General features: G+C 42.0%; 1 protein-coding gene across 1 annotated transcript in view; it reads left to right on the forward strand.

Annotated features, from left to right (window-relative positions):
• Positions 1-27,371, forward strand: part of LOC140694964 (uncharacterized) — a 91,712-nt gene that overhangs the window by 6,940 nt on the left and 57,401 nt on the right. The window contains exon 4 of the mRNA XM_072957965.1: positions 22,856-22,976. Within this exon, the coding sequence (XP_072814066.1) occupies positions 22,856-22,976 (121 nt within the window). The remainder of the gene's footprint in view (positions 1-22,855; positions 22,977-27,371) is intronic.

The raw sequence follows: 27,371 nt of genomic DNA on the forward strand, positions 1-27,371 counted from the left end.
CCTCATCTGTCAACTCCTGCTGAGGCCCCAGACATTAGTCAAGTAGGTGCATCAGCGAAACCTAAGCAGGGACCACCTTCTCCCCCTGGACAGACTGGTGAGTGAGCAGTGGAAGCCTGGAGCCCTGCCCCAGCCCCCACGCCAGTGCCACTTCTTTTGTCATAGGAGGCACTGGTGACATTTTTGCTCAACAAATGCTTGTCTCTGAGTCTGCAGACCCACCAGAGAATGCCAGCTTGTTTTTGCCTTTTGAAGTCTGCCCTTGGGACTTGGCGGAGTAGCCGGATGTGTACTTAGCCCACAGTGGTTCAGCGCATTAAACCTGCCTCCTTGTGGGTCTGTCTATTCTGGTACCATAAGGGCTCAGCCAGCATCTGAACGTCATTGAGATAACGCGGCCAGTGAGCTCGGTTCAAGCACATTCTCCTCCAGTCACTTTTACTCCATTGTTTCTTTTACTATTCCACAGTCATTAATTTTTTAAACAATGCTTTGGTGCAGGAGCAGAGCCTCATTCTCTCCTGCTACTCTTGGTGGAAGTGAGTAAAACGGTCCAGACTGAAATGCGACAATAATTTGTAGCTCAAAAGCTGCCTAGTCGCTTGTAGGTCGAATTTTGGTTAGGGGAGCTGAACACGTTGTGGTCCCCCGGCAGCGCCGCACCCCTCAGGCCCCTGCTTTCCCTTGAGCAGGAGGTGAGGTTGGGCCTCACCATCCCCGCGTCCCTGGCCTCACACACTCACATAAATTCTTGTACATGCAGTCAAAATTATTTTTGTTCTTGTGTGATTCTAATTTTCTCTTGTTCCTCTTTTCCTTTTTCTTTACTCCTTTTTCACTTGTACTGCCCAGTGAGCATGTTGTTGCTTCTGAAAATGTGGGCTGTGCACACCCTGCATTTGAAATAGCCAGATTGCCCTCCGTACAGTCTCCATCGCTTTAAAAAGCAACAACTTAACAGCTGTTTTGATCCATCTATTATCTTAGTCATTTTTTATTTTCTAATTTTTTGGAATATTTGCTTTGTTAGCTCATCACCCACTGGTGTTTGATACCTGTTGAAATCCTTGCTTTTAAGGAACATGTTTGGTCCTCCTTTTTTTGGTGACAAATGCGCCCTTATTAAATTTGTTTCATTGTTTTGAAGAAGTAAGATGTGAATTGATTTAGTCGGCTGCTCAGGGATTCTTTTCATGGAGTATTTAAACTTGTAAGGTCAAACTCTGCAGCATTTTGCTCGATTCCTGCTTTTACACAAATGTGCTCAGCACGCGGTTCCTGGCTGTCGCTGTGTGACGTGCGTGACGTCGCTTCCTGGCCGGCGGTCACTGGTGAGGATGTGGCCGCCACGGAGGTGACAGCTGCAGGGGACGCTGTTGGAGGAAGCGGTCACCGTTTGGTTCTTTAATTTTTTTTTTTTGCATTCAACTTCCCCGTGCCATTTACTTTACTTTGCCTTCATAAAGGGGCAGAATTGGGTCTAAAATCCATGCCACTATTTTTTCCCTTTACGAGGCTGGTTTTTCTGAGTATCAGGACAACATGGCCTTCTCCTAAGTAGCTGGCTTACCTGGATCTGTTGGGCAAAGGGACTGCTAAAAGGGCAGCAGCTTCCTCTCTGCTCCAGCCAGTGGGCATTCAGAGCTGGGTCTGTGGTTTGCCTCAGCAGCCGTGCAGACCTTCCTGCCTCGGCCTTTACTTTTAACCCATGTTGGCAGTAAAGAGCTGAATCCGTTTCTGTTGCAGCTGACGCCCACCACGTGGGCCCCCTAACGTGTCATTAGTTTGTGGTAGTCAGTCCCCAACACCCCAGTCAGCAATGAAGGAAGATGATTTGTCCAACCCAGGACCTTGGATTCTCAACCCTACCCTGGTTCATCTCACCTGGTGGAATTGTTTGGCCACCACCATCATGCTGACCATGAGGCCTTGTTTCTCCTTTCATGCTCTGGTCCAAATGTGGACACTTCATTTTTCACTGAATTTGTCTCGCTTGAGACAGGCCAGAATATCTGAATGAGTCCATCACATTCTGGGTGGGGAACAGAACAGAAGTAAGTGTCGCAAGTAGATGGAGTCTAGGCTGTCCGGGTTGGCAAATGCAGGCTGGGATCTGTGATGGCTGGGCTGTACACTGGACACAGGCCTTTCCCATGGCTCCTGAGAGCCCATGAGTTGAAGTGATAACAGCCTTGCGTGGGTTCCCCCATCCTCATCTGCTCATTGGCAAGTGTGTCTGCTAATTAGGAGCTCCCCCAGACCTCGGGCCCTTCAAAGCTCAGACCATGGGAGAACCTTGAGTCCCTTCTCCTGGGCCTCCTGTGTGAGAATCCACTGCCTTCTGAGGTGACCAGCGGCAGGAGATGCCTCCCCATCCAGGGAGCACCCTACGGAGGACTGTTAGTGCACCATGCTGTGAGCTTGTGTGTTTCCGGCCATGGTCCCTACAGAACTACACTTGAGATGGGCTTATTGATGGAGATAACAGGACTGATTCCAGGGCAGGGCCTGGGGGAGGGAACAGTGGAAATTGAATGTGACCTCAGACACCTCGGTGGGTGCTGGGGCTGTTACTAAAATGGGGAGTCTGGGAGATACCTGACAGGAATGGAATTCCAGAGTAAATGGTGGACATGAGGCATTTTTAAGATGCCATTTGTCATCCAAATTAGGACTTCAAAGAGGCACTCGGGTCGATGAGCCTGGGGCTCAGGTGAAGGAGCCGGACTAGAGATACACGTTGGGAGTCGTCATTCTTAGCTGGTGTTCACAGCCTTGCATGTGAATTAGATCATCTCGAGAGCTGCAGACTGAGACTGAGGGGGGCAGGGCTGTGTCTTGGTTGGAGGAAAGCCCAGACCATACAGCTCTGGTGTGTCAGTCAGTGGCGTTTGCCATTTTCAAAGCAATGCCAGTTATCCTTAAGGGGCCAGGGGCTGGGCAGGGCCAGCCAGGAAGAAATCTGAAGGGAGGGTCATGGCCACGTGTGCGTCTTGGGAAGGTGCAGAGGCTGCAGGGTACGGGAGGGTAGACTCCTCAGAAGCTAGAGTTGCAGTGAGGAGTGGGGAGAAGTTAGTCACAATCACCTGTGAGGGAGGGAGGGAGGCCTAGGGAGCCCCACCTTACCGGACTCGCTTTCCCATGAACAGAAGGCAGTCAGACAGAGGATCTGAGGTGAGAAGGGATGGGCACTGGGAGGGGAGCCAACCTGGAGAATGGTGCTTGCAAAATTCTGGAATAGTCTCCCTGAAAAATAGAGTTAAAAATACCCAGACTCTTAAGAACATTGTTAGTGACTTGGGAGGAGGCAGTTGTTTTTCTGGCCTCCTAAGGGTAAGGCATGTATCCAGGGATACACAGAAGATACGGGCAGTCTGTTCCGGGGGCTTGATCGTTACCGGGGGAACAGTGCAAGTTTAAAGGGGGAGAAGGGCAGCGGAGGGAAACTAGCCAGGCCCCGTGTCAGGTACCAGTCGGCCGCCCTACTTGCGTGTTTCATTCACATCCATGCCTCCCAGGTGGGCGGTGGCAGCCCCCTTTTGGGGATTGGGAAGCCTTCTCAGAGGGGTTAAAGAATTGGTCCATTTAGCGACTAGTAAATGCTGTAGCAGGATTCAAGCAGGGCCTTGTCAGAATTCAAGGGCATGTTCTCTCTACTGTTTCCAGTACTTCCCTGTTATACCTGGAATGGTGAAGTGGGTCAGTTTTGGAGCCTTTCAGAAAAAGTATGATTTAAGCGCCTCTGGACTGTTTCACAAAGCTCAGCATTCTTTGATGGTTCTGAAGCACGCAGTGATTTTCGTCCCAGAGAGGTAACGTCTAACTCCTTTGATGATGACGTGGTTGCAAATGGTGTACAGGTGCAAAACCAGACTTTGCAGCTTCTGAAGGGAAACTCTCCAGTTCTCCCTTGGTCGGCTTTCTTCCACGGGATGTAACTGTGCTGCAGCGTAGGCCTGAGCTTTCCATATGGAGTGAGAGTTTAATATCCGATGTTAGCATAAAACGGTCAGATGAAGAAAATCGAAGTTGACAATTTATTTTTGGGTTTCATTAGTCAAGATATACTATCAGTTAATGGCCCATATAGCAAATGAAATTGAGTACAGGACATTGCATTTCTTACTTTCTATTTAGAGTTCTCTTACAGAATAATGTTGCCTGCTTTGGAACATCAGCTCCACCACTCACGGCACCTATCAGTGTGTTGGTGTGATTGCATTTACAGAGTGAATGTAATCTAGGCTTCCTCAGCCTCAAACACTTCAGTGCAGAATCACGGGCTGTAGCCGTCTGTTAGTCACGCAAATACTTCTAAAATTATATGATTCCAGAAAAGAAAGAAGAGAGAGAGATTGCCTTTATCAAATTTCCCTTCAGTTCTAAATGAAAACTGTTGTTGAGCAGCTCTGGTTTCCTTTGGATAAGAATATATACATTTCTTTGCATGTAACCTGGGTTTTGGGCTAGAACACCAAGTTCTTGCTGTCCACAAGCCACAAAAATAGTAGCCAAATGGCACACGTGTGAAATAGTTTATACTTTTTTCTGAGAAAGTATCCTTGAATTTGGGAGTTGGGCTGTGATTTCTGCTTTTTGATTCCCCCACCTGTCTTGTAATCTCTCACTCCTTCCCACGTGGTTCCCAAGTGTTCGTGGTCTCAAAGGAGCGGGCAAACACCCAGTTGGTCACCATGTACTGCTGCTATAGATAGAGCCCAGACAAGACCTAAAGGACATTATCAGAGAGGACTTCCTGGAAGAAATGGGCTGTACATTCAGTTGTGAGGACAGAGTAAGAGTCAGCCAAGAGAAGGAGTCAAGAATGTGGCTCAGGTCGCAGGTGCAGCCCGGGCAGAGGCCTGGAGGCTTTTGGCGTGGGGACCCGGGGAGAGTGCCCTGTGCGGTCCAGGGTGGAGGGAGCCCCTGCTGGGGAGGACACTGGAGAGAGTCCGGGGTGTAGGGCTTTGGAAGAAGTTGAGTTTTACTAGAACTGACACAGTAGGCAGTGAAGGGTGTCAACAGAAGTGACCCTCAGGGAAGGTACTTCTGGTTTTGCTTCTGATATACTACAGACAAAAGGGTCGGGACGGGTGAGAGCAGGTATGTCTGTCCCTTTGAGATCCAACCCGTCATTCATTTATTCATAACACGTGCACTTCAGTGAGTCTAGGGGAGAGAGAGTGTAGCCACATAAATAAGCAAAATGTATTTGCTTCTTGAGAGCTTAGCATTGTCAGAAGTTGACTTAGCCTAGAATGTTCTAGGAAGAGAGGAACAAATTGTGGAGGTTGGAGGGAGGGAAGGCTTCCTTGGGAAACAGTCAAAATGAACCTGGAGGCAAGTGGGAAGTAGGAGCAGGTCAGGGGGCTCCTGAGGTCACTGGGGACCTATGTACTGAGATGAGGCTGGGCGAGCAGGGTCTGGGGTGGGGCTAGAACTCTACCAGGGAGCCTCTGAACTGTTTGAAGTGGGGTTGATGTAATCAAATTTGTGCTTTGGGAAGGCTGTCGTGGCTTTGTGTGTGTGTGTAGCGGGGAAGAGGTGGAGGGTGCCACCAACTGGGGGATCATTTGAAGACCATTCACAGGCTGGGATATGGGCTTCGGGGCTACTTGGGGACGGCAGGGGCAGTGTGGATGCCGGCTTTTCTTATGGGGGACTTGTTAGCGGGGCTGCCCTAGAGGCACCTTGTGGCTGGAAGAAAACTGATGGAGGCTGCCAGGGGGACATTCCTCTTCTCTCTTTCCATGCCTAGTGTGATTATCTTAGCTCAGCCAACATTTGGAACAAAAGAGCTAATCTCCAGGGTTGCCCAGGCCTTTGTAGAGCTCCTTCGAGTGAGATCTGATAGGATTTAGGTTTGTGTTCAGATCTGGATGTTCACTTAGCTAGAAACGTCCTGTCATTTCGATTTCCATAGGGGTTTTTATTCCTGATAAAGATTGCTTTCTTGGTGAGAGGAAAATTATTACAGCTGTTGTCTTTTTCAAAAAAAATCATATGTTTTAAGAGCTTTAATATTCAAAAGAATAGGAATATATAAAATATTTAAGGAAGTCTTTGGTGTGGTTTCTTTGCTTTCTGAGCTAATGTGGACTTAGAGCCTTTGTATTACTTAATAGCACATCCTTGTCAGTATTTAAAGAGCTGTTAGTGAGCACCCCAGGCCCCACCTCTCAAAGAATCGTTAAAGTTTGCTCTGAAATAGTGAGGTCATAAACGTCTTGTTTTCAGAAATCAAAAGGTTTTAAATACGCACCATAGCTCCATTTATAAAATAATAATAAGTTCAAAATTAAGAAAATGGAGGATAATTGATTTTTTTTAAAGCCTAAACATAAACTTTCTTGTGCTAATTTTGCAACTGGAAATTTTGAAAAGAAAAATCCTACTGCAATATCATCTACGTGGTATATATATATGAGTTTCACGTTTGAAAAGTAACTGCGCAGTGGTTTTCAAAGTCAGGAGCATTCCAGCTCAAATACTGGCAGTGGTGGCTGCTGGTTTTCAATGGAAGAGCCTAAATTTGCCTTCTTAGCTTTTTTTTTTTTTGTACTGAGAAGGTTGAGTAGTGCTTTGCCAGCATGATTTTCGGGCAATTTGAGGGCAGATGTCGTGTTCCAGCAGTGAGATATTTCCATGCATTTTATTTTCTGGACATCACCAGGGCACATGTGGGGTTTGTGCCTGCAGGCTGGAATGCTGCAGGACTCCCTAATCCATCACCATTATGTCCTGGTGCTGCTCCGGTCAGTGAATGATTTTCTGTGACTTGGAGGTAATGTGGTCTGATGGTGATGATCAGACGTGCAGTTAAATGCTATTAATTGAAATAAGAGTAACCTAGAAACATTGCTCTAACAATACAGGATGAGGGAGGAGGATTGGCTGAGCTGCTTGCAGTGGGATGTCTTCTCAGGTGACTCCCTCACCGTGATTCCTGCCAATATCCGCCCCAGCCCTGCACGGTAGTCCTGCCGAAGCAAGCAAGCACTTTGCTCAGAAACGCACTGAATTTCCTTGCGCCTCTGTTTGTTGGCTTTTTTTTGAAAACACATTTTGCCCTTTGCTTAAATGCCATCCATGCTAGTCACCCCTTACACTCATTCTTCTGGACCTCGTCCATACATAGCTGCTGAATGGATGAACAGAATGTAGTATCTCCATGTAGTGGAACATTATTCACACGTAAGAGTGAATAAAAAAGAAAAAAAAAAGAGGAAAATGAAAAATGCCACCTGTTTTGGGAAGTCCACCCTGACTGTTCAACCCACACTTTTCCGTTTGAAACCCAATCACTTATGCTCCACTCTACTCTTTTTGATAGTACTTACCACCTTCTAATAATCTTTAACGTTTCCAAAAAAAATAAAAAATAAAGAGATGCTGATGCCACTTCAAAATATACAAGCCTTGCTAACAGCATGTTAATTGAAAGGAAGCAGACACAAACGGCCAGATATTGTTGATTTCAGTGATCTGAAAAGCCCAGAAAAGGCACATGCAGAGGCAGAGAGCAGGTGATGGTTGGAAGGGGCTGGGTGGAGGGGGATTACGGAGTGAATGCTAGTGATAGGGGGATTCTTTTGGGCTGATGAAGTGTTCTGGAAATAGAAGGTGTTGAGGGCTGCACAACTGTGATTGTGCAGAAGACTGCTGAGCGCTGTGTCTGGGAGTGCCTGTTGTTGGGACATCTTTATTTTGTTCACATCCTACAATGTGAAGGGCCATCTTCTGCTGTGGTCATTCTACTCCTGTGAGTGGTGAGGGTCAGGACTTTGTAGAGTCCTGTTTCTTTTCTCCCTCTGGCTGAGTGTAGGCAAAAAATTTAAGCCTGAGAAAGTGCTCCATCTACAGAAATGTCTTTCAGATTTGCCTGGTGTAAAAATCTTGAGAGCTTTTAACCGTTGAGGCTAGTCTGTGGGGGTAAATAGCCTATGAAGCCTGGGTGAGCCCGGGAAGAGCCGCGCTTCCCTCCCAGACACGGGTGGGGATTTCACCCCCTTTCAGGCAGTGAAGGGCCCAGACCCGTGGGCAGACTTGACAATCGTGAATATTTACGTGTATCCGCTGCTTCATCTTGGATATTAATTTCAAGCTGAGTCAGTTTGTGACGGCAGCCTCATCCTACATCAGGAATTTATAGTATCTGCTCTTTGAGGTGAAGACCTGACAGACTTGATTATTTAACAGTCTGCTTTGAATTGATATCTCAGATTCCTTTGTCAAAAGCAAAACAGCAGAAATACAGACGTCCTTTAATTCCAATGTGGCCTGGAACGGGTTTAGTGTCTGTGCCTCAGTGGCCTTATCTGCGGGTGGGGAAGATGATAACAGTGCTTCCCTCAGAGGAGCTGGTGAGGGGAGAGTGAGAAGCACAAATGGAGGACTTACACGAGATGCTCATAAATGACCGAATTTAGTGCTCTCCGCCTGGTGAGGCCTTAGGGGTAGAGATGTCAGAACAGAGCAGTCCTAGCCGGAGCTCGATACGTGATGGTAGCTGTTATGATCAGTATCACCACTGTGGGTTATCAGGTAGTTTTAAGACTTGGTAATATGATTTCATGAATAATGTTAAAAGACTAGACATCTCAGATCCAGTTTACATAGTCCTCAAGATTTCTTCTGAGAATTGGATGGTTTCTTCCCTATCTTAAATCTGAGATGAGTCTCTAAAAATTTCCGTATTCCTCCATCCTTTTGCTTTAATTCTCTATTTCTTAAAAAACAAAGTTTTTAGATGGAGTTACTGGGGACTGAATTGAGGGCCTCATGCATGCTAAGCACATACTCTCCCAAATGAGGTATAATCTCTTCCCTGATTTTTTTTTTAAATTTACATCTTAATTTTCAGAGGTTAGAGGCCTCTAATTATTTTTCTGGAGACTTGTCCATGAACCTGTAAATCTACAATTAATGGACAAAATTTGGTTTATTAAAAAAAAATCTATAGAATATTCTACAGTCCACCCAAAAGGAAATACTCATGGACTTAAAATGTTTCTCCTTTAAGGTGATTTCTCCTGTTTGGTCGAGCTTAATTTGTTAACAGCCATCCTCATCATCATAATGACCAAACTCGCTGTGAGTGGACGCCTAACTGAGGCTAAAATGCTTTGCTCATATTTTACTTCATAGCAAGTGTTTGATTGTAGGTATCAGTGTCTCCTTTTTTGTAGCTGAGGGATTGAGAGATGGGTCAGCTTGCCCCAAATGACACGCAGCTGGCGGTGGCTAGCTCGATGCTGGAATCCAGGCTGCACAGGATGAATTCTCAATTGCTCCTCTAATCAGCTTCCCGTTGAGTGTTTTCCCGAACTCCTGTGAGCCCATAAATGACCGATTTTAGCTATCTCAGCCTGATGAGGTCTTCAAAGGAGAGACACCAGTGAGAATGAGAGGCAGAGTGGCATAAATTAAAATTGTACATTTTCACAAATGTTTTATTCTCAGGTAATGACTGTAAAGGAAATAGTTTCTTAATTTAGTGCTTTGTGAGAACTAAAAACAAAACATTTAAAATAACTATTGTGCAAGAGAGAAGTGGTCTTTGAAAGTCCAACTGTTGCTAATGATGTTACTTGTTTTTTCTAGTGGTGCTTATTTACTGAAAAATTTCCAAACACTGAATTTGTTTTATGTAGTCTTAGTATGAAAGAAAACTTTGTCAGTGAGTATTGTAAGTAAAATCCTTACTCTTTTCTTTCCTGATGATGAATATCTTAGTTGTTTACATGGCTTAAGTATATTTCGTCATTTGTGAAATTTGAGTAATATGGTTTACCTTGTCTGACTGTGAGAGCTGGACGCCTTGTATACAAAGCACCGTAGAGGTGCTTAATAAAAATGTGCTTTCACAGTGACTGATAGTTTAGAAGTATCAACTCTGAATACTAAAAAGGGTAGCTTATTTCTGATGCATATTCAATATGTGTATATATGATATACATTAATATGGCTTAAAGTAACTAGGATTGTTTTTTTTAAGTGCAGTATGAAGCTTTAATGAAATCTGTGTCATTCTAGTGAGACAGGGACTACTTAAATTGCCTTAAGCAGACGACCTTGAAGATTATTTACACAGAATGTAAGCTCAGAATTCATGTTGCCGTGTAACCATCCATCAGACATTTAATTTCTTGGGATTCTGACCAGAACCATTAAGTTTAGAAAAATCCACATTGATTATTATCAGGGAATAAGCTTCTCTCTTTTGTGACTAAAGAAAATTTTGATTTTTTTCTGCACTCTTTTCAGGTTTTAAAATTTCAAAATTTTGATTTGACATGTCACTTTTTTAATAGAGATAATAAAGCTCATGCTGTTTTAATATGTAAATAAATGTTTTTGTATTTCAATACCCTTCTATGATTTCCTGGCTCTTTGAGAAGTATTTTGCAAGATACTTAGATTACCTACTGTTGGAAAAATACAGACGTGACTTTTATGAATATAGGCGTAGTACAGTTCTGTTGGTTTTTACTACAGTGCAAGACATGAGACCTAGGAGAGCTTTGCTGCTGATTGCCAGGAGGACAGATCTCAGGTCTCAGTCTCCCCTCGTGTAAAATGAAGTGGCTGGACTGGATTCTTTCCTCTTCTAAGATGAGCTTCCATGAGCCTATGTCTTTTGTTTATATTTAGGAGTATTAGCAATATCAGATTAAATACTGAATACCCCTCCATCCCCCCGAAGCAAAGTGCAGTATATGCTACATAAGCTTCTAGTTATCTGATTCTCGTTTCTCATCTTACAGTCAATTTTTGTGTTGCATGTTTCCCGGCAACCTGGAAGGTCTTTTTAGCCATAGGTGGCGCTGTTGCAACTTTTTACAGTCTTAATTTTTCTGTTTGTAAAATAAGGCTTAAACAATGTGATTTTATTTTGATTCCTTTGCTTAATGCTTCAGAATAGCACAACGTCCATTATGTCTTTCTACCTGGAAAATTTTTTCTGCTTATATCATAGTTTTATTCTTTTATCTCGCTGTGAACATTTCAGACTTGCTGTGCAAACAATGGCAAAATCGGGCTTTTCTTCTAGTGTTAGAAACCAGTGAGCCGGGATATTATACAACAGCTAGAAGCTGCCTCTGGAGCACCATAAAGCTGAAAGGTGTGTTGAGTTCCCTGAGTATTGACCCCGCCGCTGTGTGTTAATTGGTGGGAGTTGATTTGGTACATATATGATGGGGTGTAGTTTCTTGACTTGGGTTTGCCTGCACGTGCTGACACTGAACCATGTGATCCTGAGTCAGCTCGTTCTGAGTTTTCCCCTCGTCTGTGAGAAGGGGACACTCATATCTGCTTTGTAGAATTGTGAGAATTAGTAATTATGTAACATGTTTACCACAGTGGGTATGTCAAGAGAGCTCATAAACTTTAGCTGCTGTTTTGTGTGCAGCCATCATTTTATAGTCTTTGGTAATTACAAAGAAACAAGAAAATAAGAAAAGCTGATTTTATGATGAAAGATATTTGAGGACGTTCCATAATTCCTACACCCATAATTTAGCATCAGCAGAGTCAGAACTGTTACACAGTCGCCCTGGACCAACGTTAAGCCACAGAAATTTTTGTTACTTCATATATGTTGGGGCCTAAGGGGAACCAATACTTATACACATGTTGTCTCCAGCAGCCAACTGAGAGATGACACAAAAGAGTAGGCAGGCGATAAATGTCTTCTTTGTTACTGATGAAGCCACGTTCTCCATGAACTTCAGGGCTGTGGATAAATGAGTGTCATGATACTGTGTCCCAGAAGTAGAGACTCACCCTGTCCCAGGTATCTCTGGGCCACAGCAAGCCTTCCCTTGAGAGAATGAGCCCCATCATGCACAGGGCTGTTCTGCAATGGAGCTGAGCATCCAGGGTGCTTCCCTAGGGTAGTCAACACTGGAGGGAAAGGAAGGGTTTCACATGCCCTGCTTGTCTCCCCGGAATCACAACTCAATCTGTTAATGTGAGGAGGGCTAGCTGTGGGCCAGGGGTCAGGGCTGTGAAGGGAGTAGCACTCTGCATGGCCCAGAGGAGTGGGGAGGAGGTATCCCTTCCATCAGTTTAAACAGGTGGTGGGATGGAACAGAAGGGTTCATCCCATGAGTTTATAAAAGGAGAAATAAGAATTTCCTTTGGGTATTAGTCTAGCCAGGAAACACAGAAGATGATTAGGAAGGAGACTTGTAAACCACTGTAATATTAATTTGACATTTGTTGAGCACCCAAAATGTGCTACATTCTTTTCTGAGCGTTTTACAGAAATGAATCCTTCAATCTTCTCAACAAGCGAGTAAGGAAGGTTTGATTGTTATCCCAGTTTCACAGTGTGGAAATTGAGGCACACAGAGGGTAAGTTGACCAAGGTCACAGAACTAGTAAGTGGCAGAGCAAGTATTTTAACCCTGGCTGTATGGTATTGTGGCGCCCAGAATGGGCTTTGGGTGTTTAGATGTATCTGCATCCCTCGATTTCTGTACGTCTGTGCATCAATTAGCCCAGAAAGGACAGGGAAAGGAGAGTTACACAGGTGCTCACAGTCGTGTCTCGGCAACTGTCCACGAAGAGTGCACCGTGATTAGAATTAATTGTTTTCCAGGCAGCAGATCTGTTGGTATAACAGAAATTTAGTCCATTGAATTCATCTAGAAATCCTTCCTGCTCTGCTTCTGTCCACACTTGCCATGTGACTGCCTGCCCGTGTTTGGGCCGTGGAGGAGAACATATACTCATGGTTGAACTCTGATATTGCAGTCTGGTTCATAGTTTCACATCTTCTGTTACATTAATAAGTTAAATTTCTGGTTTTCTTGCATCAGTGTCTCATGAGTTTGGTTAATGTGAAACCAGTCCATGGGAGCCCAGGGGTTATGATGGTATAAATTTTTAGCACGTTGTGGCACTTCTAGCCATGCAGACATGACTGGGGGATGTACGCCTTTCTCACTGATTTCTCCCAACAGCAGGGTCCTCTCACGGATGTGAGGCTGGGAGCTCTCTGAGTAGCTCAGTCAGAGGCCAAGTCCACCAATCCGAAAATGATGAAGTACCTGGAAGTGGGTTTAATAGAAGAAAAGGGCTTCCAGGTAGTCCGATGGGCTGTTTGAGTCCGTTTGGTGAAAAGATGTCCACTGTCTGTGGTTTAGCTGCTTCTTTGCTATTGAAAAGTCTGGAGTAGATGAAGGGATTTTAAAAAGCAGAAAGGAGTGATTTCAGGTGGTACATCCACACCGGTGAGAAGTGATGGATGACCGCCTGTGTGAGGCACAGACAGAGTCTTACAAACTTCATAAAACAGCTTCAAATGCTCTGCCGTCTGAGTGCGCTTCATATGGGGTCCAGTTCATCACTGGTCACGCTGTGAGGGCAAGTAACTGACGATGGCAGAAAGGACACGGAGGCATCAAAAAGGTCTCACTCATGTTCCCTGTTTAAAGAATGTGGCACAGTGTATTATATTTGAGCTGGTTTTTCACTGAACAGTTTTTAGTGTTTTCTGGGACTCCCCAGTGCCCCAAGGTTCCATGCAGCTGGGTGTCCCCTCATTGCAGCTCCGTCAGCGCTTGCCCTGGGCTGATGTGGTGTCACGGGAAGCAGGACGGTCAGCGTCCCCGGCTCCTCTGAGCTCCGTCTCCTCATCTGCAGAGCCTGGTTTCCCATCCGTGTCTACTTAGTAGGGTTGCTGAGAATCACACGTGATGGTTATCAGGTGTGATTTCTGGTTGTCTCTGCGATTGGCAAATAGCCAATAATTGATAGAAACTCTTGTTTTTTTTATTGTAATTGTGTCTCCTAGATTGCAGTGGTTTTTAGTCTGCATTTTTTTATAACTTTACTCATTTTTAAATATGCCCTTATTTTATTTATTTTTTTTTGAGGTACTGGGGACTGAAGCCAGGACATTGTGCATGCTATGCAGGTGCTCTACAACTGAGTAATACCCACCCTCCTTTTCTGCACTTAAAAATAAATATTGCAATACACAAAATAGCTCTTAAACTCCATCATGGGACCTGGTCTCTGTATAGGCAAATGAACACGTATACTATTTCAATAAGAAGAAATGCTGTTGAGACATAAGTTTCTGAATCTGTTAATGTGCTTAAAAACGATCATAGCTAGTGATAAACACGAGACTTAGATCCAGGACTTTTTAGGGTATGTTTTGCCATCATGGGAAATTACATTCTACCGAGAAGGCTAATTGGGTCTCTTTGATATTTGGATGGTTTAGCAGGTGATCAAGGCTTTCCAAAGCTGACAGTTTTGTATTTTAAACTAAGTACAAAGTTATCTTCTAGAAGATGAAAATCCTAAGCTTGTGAATTTCCCAGTAATCCAGGGGGTATGTGTCTGTGTCTGTGTCTGTGTGAACGTTTGTGTGTGTGATTTCAGGAATGTAGAAATAAGTTCCATATAGACTTCTGATATCTTTCTCTTCCAGTTCAAGGTTTAAGCATATACTTACACAAATAAATTGATTTTCTTTTGTCATTTGGCATATTGGCGGGAATAAGAGGTTCTCATACTTGTTTCAGAAGGGTTGGGAAGCATGAGCTTAGAAAACGAGAGGAGAAAGAGGCAGGGAGACACTTCACACTTTGTGCAGTATATGAGAAACAGTAGCTTTTCTTTTCTCTTTTCTTCTAAAGCAAACTGGCTCTGAATTGTAACACACTATTACTCAGAATTGCTTTTCTAATCAGATACAAGTACCTCAGATTTTTCAAGGCAACATGAATGATGAAATGTGTTTTAGCATTTATCTTTAAAAGTAGTTTTATTTCTCAAGTAAAAGACTATAGCCTGTTTCTTCCAGCGTCTCAAGAAATTCTCATTGATCTATGTACATGTTCTATGTGCTTATTTTCTTTTTTTTTTTAAGTGCTTGTTTCATTGTGGTGTGAATGAATGTTTAAAATTTTTGGATTTTGATCTTTAGAAAATGCTGATTTATCATAACTGTTAAAAACCTGATTGTTCTTTGGTCCTTGTTTGGTGGGGCACCCTATTGATTACTCTTGTCTGTTAAAGAGAGAAATTCTTCCTCTAGCCTGCAGATCATTAAGTGTATGGTTTGCAGTATGCCTTTAAATTTCATTGAATGCATTGAACATGATTGTCCAGTGAATTTTGAGTTGACTCATAGTAATGACTTTGCTTTGATTCTGTGGCTTTTGCTCCTCTCCACAAGAGCTTGAATTCTCTGTTGCATTTTGTATACGTGTTCTTCACAGTGGAAGAAATTTTGCATTTTTTACAGAGGTGGTTTTTCCTAACACCTCTGAATGCCTTCTGTAATTGATACAACAAAAATCTGTTATTTCAATGCTTAATTATTTCATACACTAGTTTTTGGCTTAATCAGAAACAATGACAGAGTGATAGTAAAAAATAGGAAAACTTTCCTTCCTTTGAAGAATAGAAATCAGGTGGTCAGGCTCACCCATGCTTTGGGCCTGACACACTTAATCTCATGTCATTGTGTATCATGATTCGGAGATGGAGTTGCTTCAGGTTTATTGATTTTTGTTTTAACATTTGTGTTGAATTCTTTCTCCAGGCTTATGTATCCTGTTGGGTTTGTTGAAACTGTAGAAGGGAAACAAAAGCTTTTTTTGGTTTCCGGAGGCCTGAGTTGCTGATGATAAAGAGTTGAGGTTGGGCTGAGGAACAGAGTGACACTCCCTCTGCTCCCAGCTGAAATTGATGAACAATGAAATCAATTAAGTGTATCGGTATTTGACCAATAGAAGTTAGCGAGCCCAAACTGGCTAGTTATGCCCAAAGAAAGTACTGAATTCACCTGCAGAATTAGGTGCTTTACCAAGAAGAAGCAGCTTAGAGCAATCAGAAAAATCAGTCCTATGATGAGATATAAAGTAAATATAATATCTTTTATTTCTGAAACTTTTCTACGTTAAGTTGTGTAGAGCTAAAATTAAGTTTCGAGCACCAGGAGTTAACAGTGTGGGTGGTTCTGTATGATCATTATTCAGGAATGTGCCTAGACTCTGCTAGAGTGGCTGAAGCTGGCAGGAAAAGACCCAGAGCCAGGATTTGTCACCTTAGGGTGTCCTCCATAATGGTTCCATGTGGGAGCCCATGATTGGGTTAACAAATTGTAACAGACCCCAGCCGCCTGTCAAATTTAAGAAGAAAACGTATGCTTAGTAACTGCTTTGCAAGCAAGTGCCTGTGCATCCTCACTCCTGTCTCCTTGCCTTAAAAAGCAGAGATAATGCTTTGCTTGCGTAGATGATGTTTTAGAGAGCACTCTGCTCATCGCAAAGCAATGACCCAGGCCCACAGCTATAAAGGCTGGGCTTGTGTGCAGTTAGATACTCTATTATCCCCCAAGCAAGGACCTAGCTGGTCTGGTGGTCTGCTTTGTAATTCACATGTCTAAAGAATGTATCTTATTCCCCTCACCCCATGACTTACCTAAAGATACACTAAGCCTTTGTACTCATGGTGGATTCTACAATCTCTGTCTCATCCTTCTTTCCCCAAGTTCCTGCTTACTATCACACAACTGTTAATGACGTTTTCCTTTGATTATACACAATAAATATGGGATCATTTGAGAGGCTCGTGGAGTTGGGTCCCTACGCCCTCTCTCTTTCGTGACTTTTTCCACAGAGTCTTGAGTATTCATTCCCTGTACGTAAGACTTCTGCCAGCCAGAACCCACAGTTCCAGGTGAGAAGGATGCAGGCTTTATCTCTCCTACCCGAGCGAGAGAGAGTAGAAAATTGAGATCTGCTCTTCCGTGGTCCCTTCCTGCCCCAGGTCTGCTCCAGTTCACCTGCAGCCTTCTGGCCTCTGCTCACACTGCCTCTGTCCCAGGACTGACAGCAGCCTTTTCTTCCCTGGTAAACATTTCCTGTGCCTTTTAGAAGTTGGTCTCTTCTCTGCAATACAACCCTGGCAGATGTGATGGTGGTAAACGTGCTGGTGGGCAGTCACTTGGGGACTGCCAGGAGCCATGCTGATTCTCCTGAGTCTCTCATTCGGGGTTACAGAACTGTCGAGCAGCAGAGGAAGCCCTTTAACGTGAGGCCAGCTCAGCATTGCATCACTTTCATTTTATTTTTGAATTTTCAGTGGAGAAATTATTTGTAGCAAACTGTTCCAGATTTTTGGCTGCCTGCTTTCCTCACCACCATTTCCTTGTTGGCTCTGGTGCTTGTTGTAAGAACCAGGTTTCTTCTCTGGTTATTTCTAGCAGCTGGGCTTGCCGAATCCTTGATCTGCATTTGAAGCAGAATGCTTCTTCGTGATGTCAAGCTGATTTTCCTATTTCTGAATATTTGGGTACACTCAGCAACTCTTTCAAGTGAAATGCTCTTGTCCAATTCTGTTAACCCATATTTGCCGATCTCCTGCTTTCATGCTGAGGGCAGTTTCTTCTTCCTGTAATAAAAGTTAGCAATTTGCATTTACTATTTGAAGGTTCTGGCCCTAGGTGCTTTTGTCCTTAACAGTTTTAATACAATTCACCCATTAAAATGTGCAGCGGTTTTTACTCAAAGCCCAGAAATGTGCATCGCAGTCAATCTTAGAATATTTTCATCCCCCAACAGGAAGCCCTGTATGCACAAGCAGTCATTCCCATCTTCCTCATCCTCCCCCAGCCCCAGGCAGCCATTGTTCTCTCTCTATGGATTTGCCTGTGCTGGACATTTCATGTAAAACAAGTTATTTCATGTAAATGGAACTGTCTATTGTGACTGACTTCTTTCACACTGAGTAACTTTTTCAATGTTTTTCCAGGTTGTGGCCTGGGTCAGTACTCTATGCTTTGCTATTGCTGAATTATATTCTACTGTATATCTGGGCCCTACTGTTTACCCATTCATCAGGTGATAGTCGTTTGTGTTGTTTCTGCTTTTTGTTTGTGAAGAGTAATGGCGCCGTGAATACTCCTGTAGGAATTTTTATGTGGACATTTGTTTTCAGTTCTCTTACTTGTGTGACCAGAGAGCAGAAATGCTGGGTCATTCATAAACCAAATGTTCAACTCTCTGAGGACCTGCCAGGCTGTTTTCTAAAGTGGCCACGCTGTGTTACATCCTCACCAGCAAGGGCTGCGCGCTCCGCTTCCTCTGTGTCTTCATTAGTGCTTGTTACACCTTTTTTTTATTATAACCTATTGTAGTAAGTGTGAAGCGGTTTCTCCTAGTGGTTTTGACTTGATTTCTTTTACAGCTAATGATATTGAACATCGTTTGATTGTGCTTATTGGCCATTTGTATATTTTCTTTGAAAAATACATTTTCAGATACTTTATACACATTTTAATTGAGTTCTCTTTTTCTTGTTGAGTTGTAGGAGTTTTTTCTTTTATTTGAAGTTACAAATACTTAATCAGATAAATAATTTGAAAAAATTTTCTCCTCTCTGTTGTTTTTTCACCTTCTGGATGGTGTCCTTTGAAGCAAATTTTTAACAATTGATGAACTCCAATTTATCACTGTTTTCTTTGTTCCTTGAGCTTTTGGGGTAATATTTAAAATCTGAGGTATTTTATTTAAACTTTTATATAAAAAATAACTTAATTCTTAAGACCGTTCTAGGAGATGGGTGCTGTGGTTGTCCCCAGTCTATGGATAGGAGACTGAGGTGCAGAAAATTTCACTGAAATATCAGTGTCACAGCTACCCAGTGCTGTGGGATTTCAGACCCTCATGTTTGTCCCCAGCATTTGTGATATTCACCACCATGCTCCACTACTGCCTGGAATCATTAATGAAATAGTTTTCCTTTTTTGATTTCTTGATTGTTTGTTTTCTCATTGGGGAACTCACCTCTTCATTTTCCTTGCAGAGATCTGTGTAGGTTTATTTTAGATCTCATGTACTTATTTATTACACAGGCTCCAGTGATGATTGTGCCTAGTTGATCTAATCAATTCATACTCAAGTCTTTCCTGCTCATGACACTAAAAAGAGAGTCATGATTTACATAATGCTCAAAGAAGAATGTACTTGAGTGATTTTATTTTTCTAACCAATCAAACAAATCAAATAAAAACCCGGTGTTGGAACAGATTATAAGCCCTGCAGAATAGGGTCACTGTCTTCCTTGTGTTTCATTTGATTTGTCACAGTGTCTGGATAGTGCCTTGCTGTCCAGCAGATTTGTGAGTATACGGTGCTCGTGAATCATTGTAAGGAAAGAATTTTGACAACAGACTGTGTTGTTCATTTCACAAGGGAAAAGATCATATAGAAATACTGCTCAGATGTATTTTAAAATTAAGCTTGGTGTTTTGAGAAGGGTTCAAGAAACCATACAAAAATCTTTTTCACTAATTTTAAATCTATCTTAGACACATTATGCATACATAGCAGAGTAACTTATCAACTAGTTTTGACAAGAGGAGTGTATTATTGATTATCTATTTTAGTTGAAATATTCTACCTGGGATAAAGTAATCAGTGCCCATAAATGAACAAATATGTTTGTATTTCTATGCAACATGGGAGCAGACTTCATATGTATCTATATAATATATATGACTGTGTGTTTTAATCTGTCTGTCAGTGTTTTTATAGTTTTTCAGCAATGTTGTAACTTTAGAATTCTTCTATGGAAATCACCCCCAATTCTAGTGCAGTTTGTACTGTGTATCCTGTCTTATGCATGGGATTCCACTGTCCCCTCACTGAGGAATTTCCTCTCCTATTGAGTTAGTAGCAGAGTTAAAGGAACTGTGATTTCTAGGCCTTTGCTCTCCATGTGTTTGCAGTTGGCTGTCAATCAAGATTTTGTCTTTCGTGAGTTTTCATTGTTCAATTAGAATTTTGGAAATAACAATTAATATGTTGCAACACTCTCCCTAGAAACTTGATGTGTTTGTGCTTTTCCGTTTCCAATTTACAAAAAATGTAAATGCACTCCTGTTTTTAAATAGTCCTTTTTCACTAGATATTTGTTTACTTCTTTATAGTCAAAATATTTTTTTCCCAATGAATGAATCGGTTTGCATGTTTTAAAAGATACTTTACTTTTTAAATTTCTTATTCTAACAGGTATATTCGTTGTACAGAATTTAGAAAATAAGGATAAACACAATTATAACTTAAAAATGGCCTCTAATCTCACCTGGAGATACAGTTGTAAGGTTTGAAATTGAGAATTACAAGTCCTCTCAAACTCTTCTTCTACTTCAAGTACGGTTTGGTTACTGAGATCCTCGAATTCTCATATGAATTGTAGCAGCAGATAGTCAGTTTCTGCAGAGGAACCCACTGGGATTGTGATCGAGTCCACGTTGAATATATGGATCGCTCTGGGGAGCACTGCCATCCCAAGAATGCTGTCATTTGATTCAGGAATGTGTGTGGTGTGTCTGTCCAGGTATTTAGGTATTCTTTAATTTTTTTCAGCATTGCATAGAGTTTACATTGGATTATTTTACTATATATTTTGCCTTTATACTGAGGACAAGTGTGCAAGTTACCGGGATCAGAAGTGTATTGGAGCTCCGCAACTTGCTGCCACCATGGACGCTGTGCTCTTGCTTCGCCCACTGTACAATGTTGCACAAAATAGGACCTAAGTAACTCTCCCTTGAAAGAATGATTATATGATTGCTGGATGATGCTTGAGATTCCTTGTGATGATGTCTTTTTCATAGAATTTCGCCTCTTCTTAACTATGCCCTTTCCCTTCCTTTCCTCCAGCCTGTGTTTCAGCCTGCCTGTGGCATTGATTTTCCTTGTCTGTGGACTCTTCCTTTCACTAGTTCGTGATAATGTTACATGTGAGATGTGGAAACTTGCTAGATGTCAAGAAAGAGCAAATCCATTCCATGCTAGATTTTTTAGAGTGTGTTATTGTATTATTGATTGAAATGAAATCAGGCTGACCCATTGAGCCATCCCCTGAGCTCTTTTTGCCTTCCTACAGGTGATACTGCTCTCGTTGCTGCATGTGCCCTTCCCCCAGACTTGGTTTTGGAGTTGAGTAAGTCACCATCACTGGAGCCCTCCCTTTAAATGATGACGAGAACATTTGCTCTATCTCCTTGTTTGGGGACTTCGATGAGATGAGGCAACAGATAAAGAATGGAGCCCCACCTCATTCTGATCCCCGCTCTTTCCGTTCCTTTCTCCATGGGAAGAGAACAATTCAAAAATATAAAGATTGTGAGCTAATGAGATAGACAAGACAACCGATCATTTATTAAATACCCTTTCATGCCAGAAACAAATGTATTATACACACAAAAAGCACATAAAATATGGTAGTACTGTGGTTACAAACGTGGGTCCGAGTTCGAGTCCTGGTCTGGAGTGACAAGTCCTGTGAGATGGAGAATTGATAGGTCGGCTTAGCCTCTCTTGGACTTGTTTTCTGTCCTGCAGAGATGGGGCTCGCTAGGCGTCCCTCCCCCGTAGAGGTGCTGAGGGGTGTAAAAGACACGTGTAGGCAGACCGAGCACAGCTGCTCTTTCCTCGTAAGTGCAGGATAGCATCGCTTTTGCGGTGATGGCTTTATGACCGCACCGTGTAGACTCTCAGTGCTCCAAAGGGATGCCTTGCAGATTGGAGATGGGATTCTCACTTCTGTAAATACCCAAGGATTGTGTTATTGGGCCTTGCTGATTTGACTCTATTCTTTAGAAAGTACATAATGTAGATATATTTTTCAAACATGCATGAATTTTTTCTTTTATTATTTATAGTTCTACCCTCTCATCTCTTGGTGTGACTTTTCATGGAATCCAGGAAACAGTCCTAAGCAACCTGCCTCTTCACACTTCTCCGTGGTGGTTTCCTTCCCTGACTAGAAGAGGGTTTTGCATAGGTAATTTTGATTGCTCCCCTTCTCTTGGAGACTCTCTGTTTTTCTGCCCATCTCTCACCTGTCCATCTGTCCATTTCTCTACCCACTCATTCTTCTGACTTGTTTCAATAAGCATTTCAGGCAGCTTACAGAAGAACAGATACCAAATAAACAGGTGAGAAAATGGGGCCAAGTTCATACAGTGAGGCTAGGAGTTGAGCCTGTGTGAGAGTTGCAAGCGTGAGACACACGCCTCTGCCTTGTGACTTATAAGATAGACAACATCAATGTGCCTGAAGCTCCCAGCAGACACAGGGAAACAGGGTTTGTGGGAGATGCTCATTGGCTGTGAAATAAATAAGTGGCTTAGTAGAAGCCCAGCCTTTCCAAGTACTAAGGCTTAGGAGAATATTTTAGTGTCTTCCAAAATCAGATTATTGCATCTTTTCTTTTTCAGAGTTTTATGTATAGTTGGTTTACATTCTATACCTGGAAATTTCTCCAAAACTTCTGCCCACGTGAGTCCCATGACTCGGGAATGGGGTGGTTCTGCTCATTGACGGGTGTTGGCCAGAAACGGAAAATGACAGCCTCAAAGGAGCCTGGGATTTATCAGTTATGTTTTGTCAGTGCTGTAGATTTCAGAAAATGCTTTCACCTTTTCTTTCCATCTGAGGCAGCTGCGCGCTCTCTTACCAGCATCAGGAGCTCAGGGCCACGGGATGGTGGGGGCTGACTGCACTGCCGTCAAGACAGCTGAGCTAGTCACTGCAGGTGTGGTTCTTTTACATACTGCAGTTCATGCTCTTTACTAGAATGTTTCAACAGGGAGTTAATTAACTGAGTTAATTAACATTTTATAAATATGGTGCTTTGTTGAAAAGACAGTCATAGGCAGAATATAAGTTGTGATCACTTTAAAAATGGTTTCATTACTGAAATTTCAGTAGGAAAGATCCAGTTTATCTTATTTCCGCCTCTCTTTAAAAGTAACAAAGAAACAAGACAGAAAAAGCAGAGGATGATTTCTGTTCTTCCTCTCGGCTTGCAGGCGCCCTCACCTCCAGTGGCATCCATCCAGACACCAGCACTGACACTGGCCGTGCTCAGAACTGCCTCAGCCCTGAAGACACATCTGACAAATGGAAGGGGGCCACGCCCTGTTACAGCAGGTGCTCTCACTTTGTGGGTCCTTATGTAACTGTGCGGTGTTATTCAGGATCGCCCTTTCTACACTTTGTGACGCTGCTGCGGTGTCTCCTAGTTATTTGTTTCTGTAAGTACTCGTGTAATTTTCCAATGTGTGGTACTAGACATCTAAAAATGCATTTTTCAGATGAAAAATAGTGTGTATTTAATATAAATGTCTGAAAAAAGGGTCAAAAGGATCTATCCTGGTGCCAGTACTCAGAGATAATAATTAACATATTAACATCTATTTTCTGTTCTTTTCATCAGTGTGTATTACCTCTGTCATAAAAACCAGCGAGCAATGTGTGCCTGTTTGCTGTGTGGAGACCTCCATTTTCCATTCAGCTTATGACAATTTTTTTACAGTATTCTATCTCTGCTGGCATGATTTTTAATGACCATTATAGCATTCTGTCTTGTGGAGTCCTCGTCCATTTTACTTTGGACTTAAGTAAACTTTTATATTCCAAGTATACTTAATTGAAATTCTGAAAAGAGAACTGTGGTGGTACCGAAAGTCCCCTACTTCCCTTCCCCTTTTTTCCTGAGAGTAAAAACTGCTGACAATGTGGAGTATATATTTCATGACCTTTATGCCTATGTCATATATATATACACATACATAAACGTATATGAGAAATCTATGTATATGTGTGTGTATATATGCTTTATTGAAAAATAAGGCCATACTATATGTTTTCTGCAGCTCGGTTTATTCACTCAGGTATATATCACAGACGTCCTCTCCCTCCAGACTCACCCGGTCCTTTCAGATAGAGTAGAGGGTTTTCCTGATATGCAGGTTTGGTCTCTTGTGTAAGGACACTTTTCATGGGAGCGTACTGTGGACAAGGCCTTGGACCACGCCGAAACACCGGAACTTTAGTGCCCACAGCTCACCGTGATTTACCGCATCATTGTCTTGATGGTGGACACTTAAGTTTTCTCCATTTTCCACTGTCAGAAAGGGTGTTTGACTGGCATACTTCTTATACAAACATTCCTGTGATCTTGTATGAGTATTATTTTCGTTAAGCTTTCTGGAAATTTAGTCCTTGGATGTGACAACTACATAAATCACAGGCTCCTTTCAAGTGAATCTAGAAATTCCTTCTCCTGTGGGACATGAAAAGATGTAGAATAACTTATGTAACCAATTCTCTATCGCTGGATATGATTTCACTTCAGCTTTTCTTCTCACCATTGTAAACAGTGCTGTGTAAATGCTCTGATAAGTACATCTTTTTGAACTGAATTTTTCTAAATGAAACGATTTCAAAATGTGGAGTTCAGCCTGTGTGTACACACGTTTTTCAGAGTTTACATATCCATTGACATGTCATCCTCCAAAAGATCGCTCACAGTTTGTTCTCTCAAAGATGGACACTAGCTAGAATATCTTTTAAAAATATGTGCCAATATGATGAGCAAAAGTACTTTTTCATTGTTTTAATTTGCACTTGATGACCACTGAGGTATTGAGCATTTTTCACTCATTAGCCATCTGACTTTTAAAAAGTGAATGATCTCTTTTGTCCTTTGCACACATTTAAGTGAGGCAGCTTCTTGTTGCTTTGTGACAGCTCTATGTATATTATGAACATTAACCCCTTGTCTTCATCAACATGTATCAGAGAGCTTTTCCTTGTCATTTTTTGCCTTTCATTTTGTTCAGTAGGTTCATTTTTGTTGTGGCCCAAAATAATCTTAAGATTGTAAATGTCTTCTTTTTGGGTTTTATTCCTGATATTATTCTTAGAAATACTTTCTTATAATGGTATAAATTTCTTCTGTAGGTTTTTTTAATCTCTAAGATGGAGATGATGTTGGTACTTGTTATAGTGAAGAGAAGTTGAATTAATATGAGCAAAGAATTATATTCGCTGTTATTAGTACTTTCTAATATTCACATCACATTCTGTAATTTTTCTTGCGGTCATTATGACTGGAATAGAATTTGTTTTTTCCAGGGGATTCTCTGATTGTCCCAAGACAATTATTGAATTCCTACTTTGCTTTTTAACTTGAAATCCCACCTGTAAAGAATACTTATGTACACTAGAGTCTCTTTTTGAGCTCATGGTTTATTTTTATCAATCTTACTTTCTTACACTAGCACTATATCTTACATATTGTAAACATTTATTTAATATCTGACAGTGTGATTTTTTGATTCTCTTTTCGATCCCAAATTTTCTTGGTTAGTATTATGACTTTATTATTCCTGAAGAATTCTAATATAATTTTTCAAGTTAAAAAAAAAAAGAAGTGCTGTCGTGGGATTTTTTAGTACTTTTGAATTATCTTTAGGAGAACGTACATTTTTACAAAACTGCTTTCCTCCATACAAAATGTTGATGTCTCTACTTTCACACCTCTTACTTTACCCCACAGTACAGTCGTGTACTTCCTCCATGTACAACATGGGCATTGTTTTTGAGTTTATTCCAGATAATTGTTGATGTTTTTGTTAATTATTTAAGTCAGAATTTTTTGCTATTGTATATTTTAACTGTTAAAACTGACACCTAGGAAGGCAGATTCGGTTGTAAATACTCACTTTGTAACTTCTCATTTAAATTGTAAGTATTAAGTACTTGTTACAGAATCCTTTCTTTTCTGTTTTTAGAAATTTGTTTCCAAGATTCTCAAAATGGTCATAGCAAAGTAGTATAGGTGGGGACAGAGATGGAGAGAGGTAGTGTGGCTCATGTACAAACTGTGAGCACTTTCATGGCTGTGTTTATGCTGGAAAAGCCACTGAAGAGTCCAGGATAAAACAGGGGTGGCTTTGTATGCAGTTGAAAGCCAGCTTTCTTGCCTGGTGAAGCCTGGTGGGCGTGACAGGTAGATGATCAAGGTCGAATGGAGGTTATTGGCTGCACAGAGCGCTGTGTCTGAGAACTGGAGAATATCGCCATGGGAAATGCTTGGTGCCAGGAACAAAGCAGAGGAGCTGGGGACCCTGTGTGTTAAGGAATTTCCAGCCCTCGGAGTGGGAAGATCAGACTCTGCATTCAGATCTGAGTTTGAATTCATCCTCTTTAGTTTACTTGTCCTCTGACTTTGGTCAAGCTATATACCCTCTTTCACTTCCTGTTTTCTTATCTCTCAAAATAGGAGAATTACAGCCTGCTGCTAGATTGTTTGATCAGGTTAAATAATTAGTGTCTATAAGATGTCACGTACAGTCACAAGCTCAGTGAGAAATGGGCTGTCACCTGTTCTTCTGCAACTCAGTGCTTGACAAGACATGTGGGAAAGCCAGTCCCTAATTTGTGTGTGATGCAAGTAGGAACAAAATTAATGTCTTGCCTTTCCCTAGCAGTATACTTACAGCTTTGCTTCATTTACTTCTTTCCTCCTTTCCTTTCCCCTTTCCCATCCTCCACCAAAAGATCCTGAGACTCTCTCAGAATAGTAGATTCAAATTACTTTAAAGGTTGGCTCATCCTCATGAAATGATAGTAACATAAAAAAAATCTGTGCACATCCCACAATACATTGTATTTGATTTACACACACACGTGTGCACACATACACACACACAATCAGGCTACCTTCCACTTGCAGAGGGATAAGGACCACTTTTTCTGAGTTTTCACTCACTGAGCTTGAGAACAATGTCTCTTACACAGACTTTCACCAGGCTTCGTGCATGGTGTTTTTAATTGAATTTCGGCTTTGTGGCCATAGATATAGTCTCCTAATAGAAGAGAGAAAGTGGAGACATAGACATTCCGCTGAGATATTGGTGTCATCATATTTTAGTTGGAAAGGACTTAAGACAGCATAGAGTCGTAATATTATATGGGTGAGAATCCATGATGTTGTAACTTGGACAAGAACATGGACCTTCTGCCGTCTTGTCCACAAAGGTGAAGAGGCAACTGGGCAGGGGATGGTAGGGATCCTTCTTGCTTGAGTTCCATGTTCTTGCTAGTTTTCATTGCTCAGTTGCCTTTAGTTTATGTCCATGAGGCCTCTCATGGGAAGGTCACTCTGTCCTGATAGATTGAGTTTCTTATCAGCAAAAAGCTCTGGACCCACTCATATTTCCCAGAGTTTTCTGCTGACCTGCTGACACTTTATATAATTGAGACCTAAGAAACTACAGAATATAAAATCCTTATTGTTATTGTTTGCCCTCGAGTTCCATAGGAAGGGGTGCTGTCTCAGGCTGTCTAAAGCCAGATCTGAACAAAGATAGGGTGATAGGCTGTGCTGCTGGTCCTCCACAGTTGAAGGGGATTTCCAACTTAGCTTTATATTCAAGGCAGATGAGTTCAAATCTTGCCTTTACCAGTTATTATCTTTGTGAATTTGGGGAGAAACTGTACTTTTTTGTGTCCAAATTTGTTTATCTGTAAGTAAGT

This window comes from Vicugna pacos, unplaced genomic scaffold, assembly GCF_048564905.1.
Source record: "Vicugna pacos unplaced genomic scaffold, VicPac4 scaffold_114, whole genome shotgun sequence".
NCBI lineage: Eukaryota > Metazoa > Chordata > Mammalia > Artiodactyla > Camelidae > Vicugna > Vicugna pacos.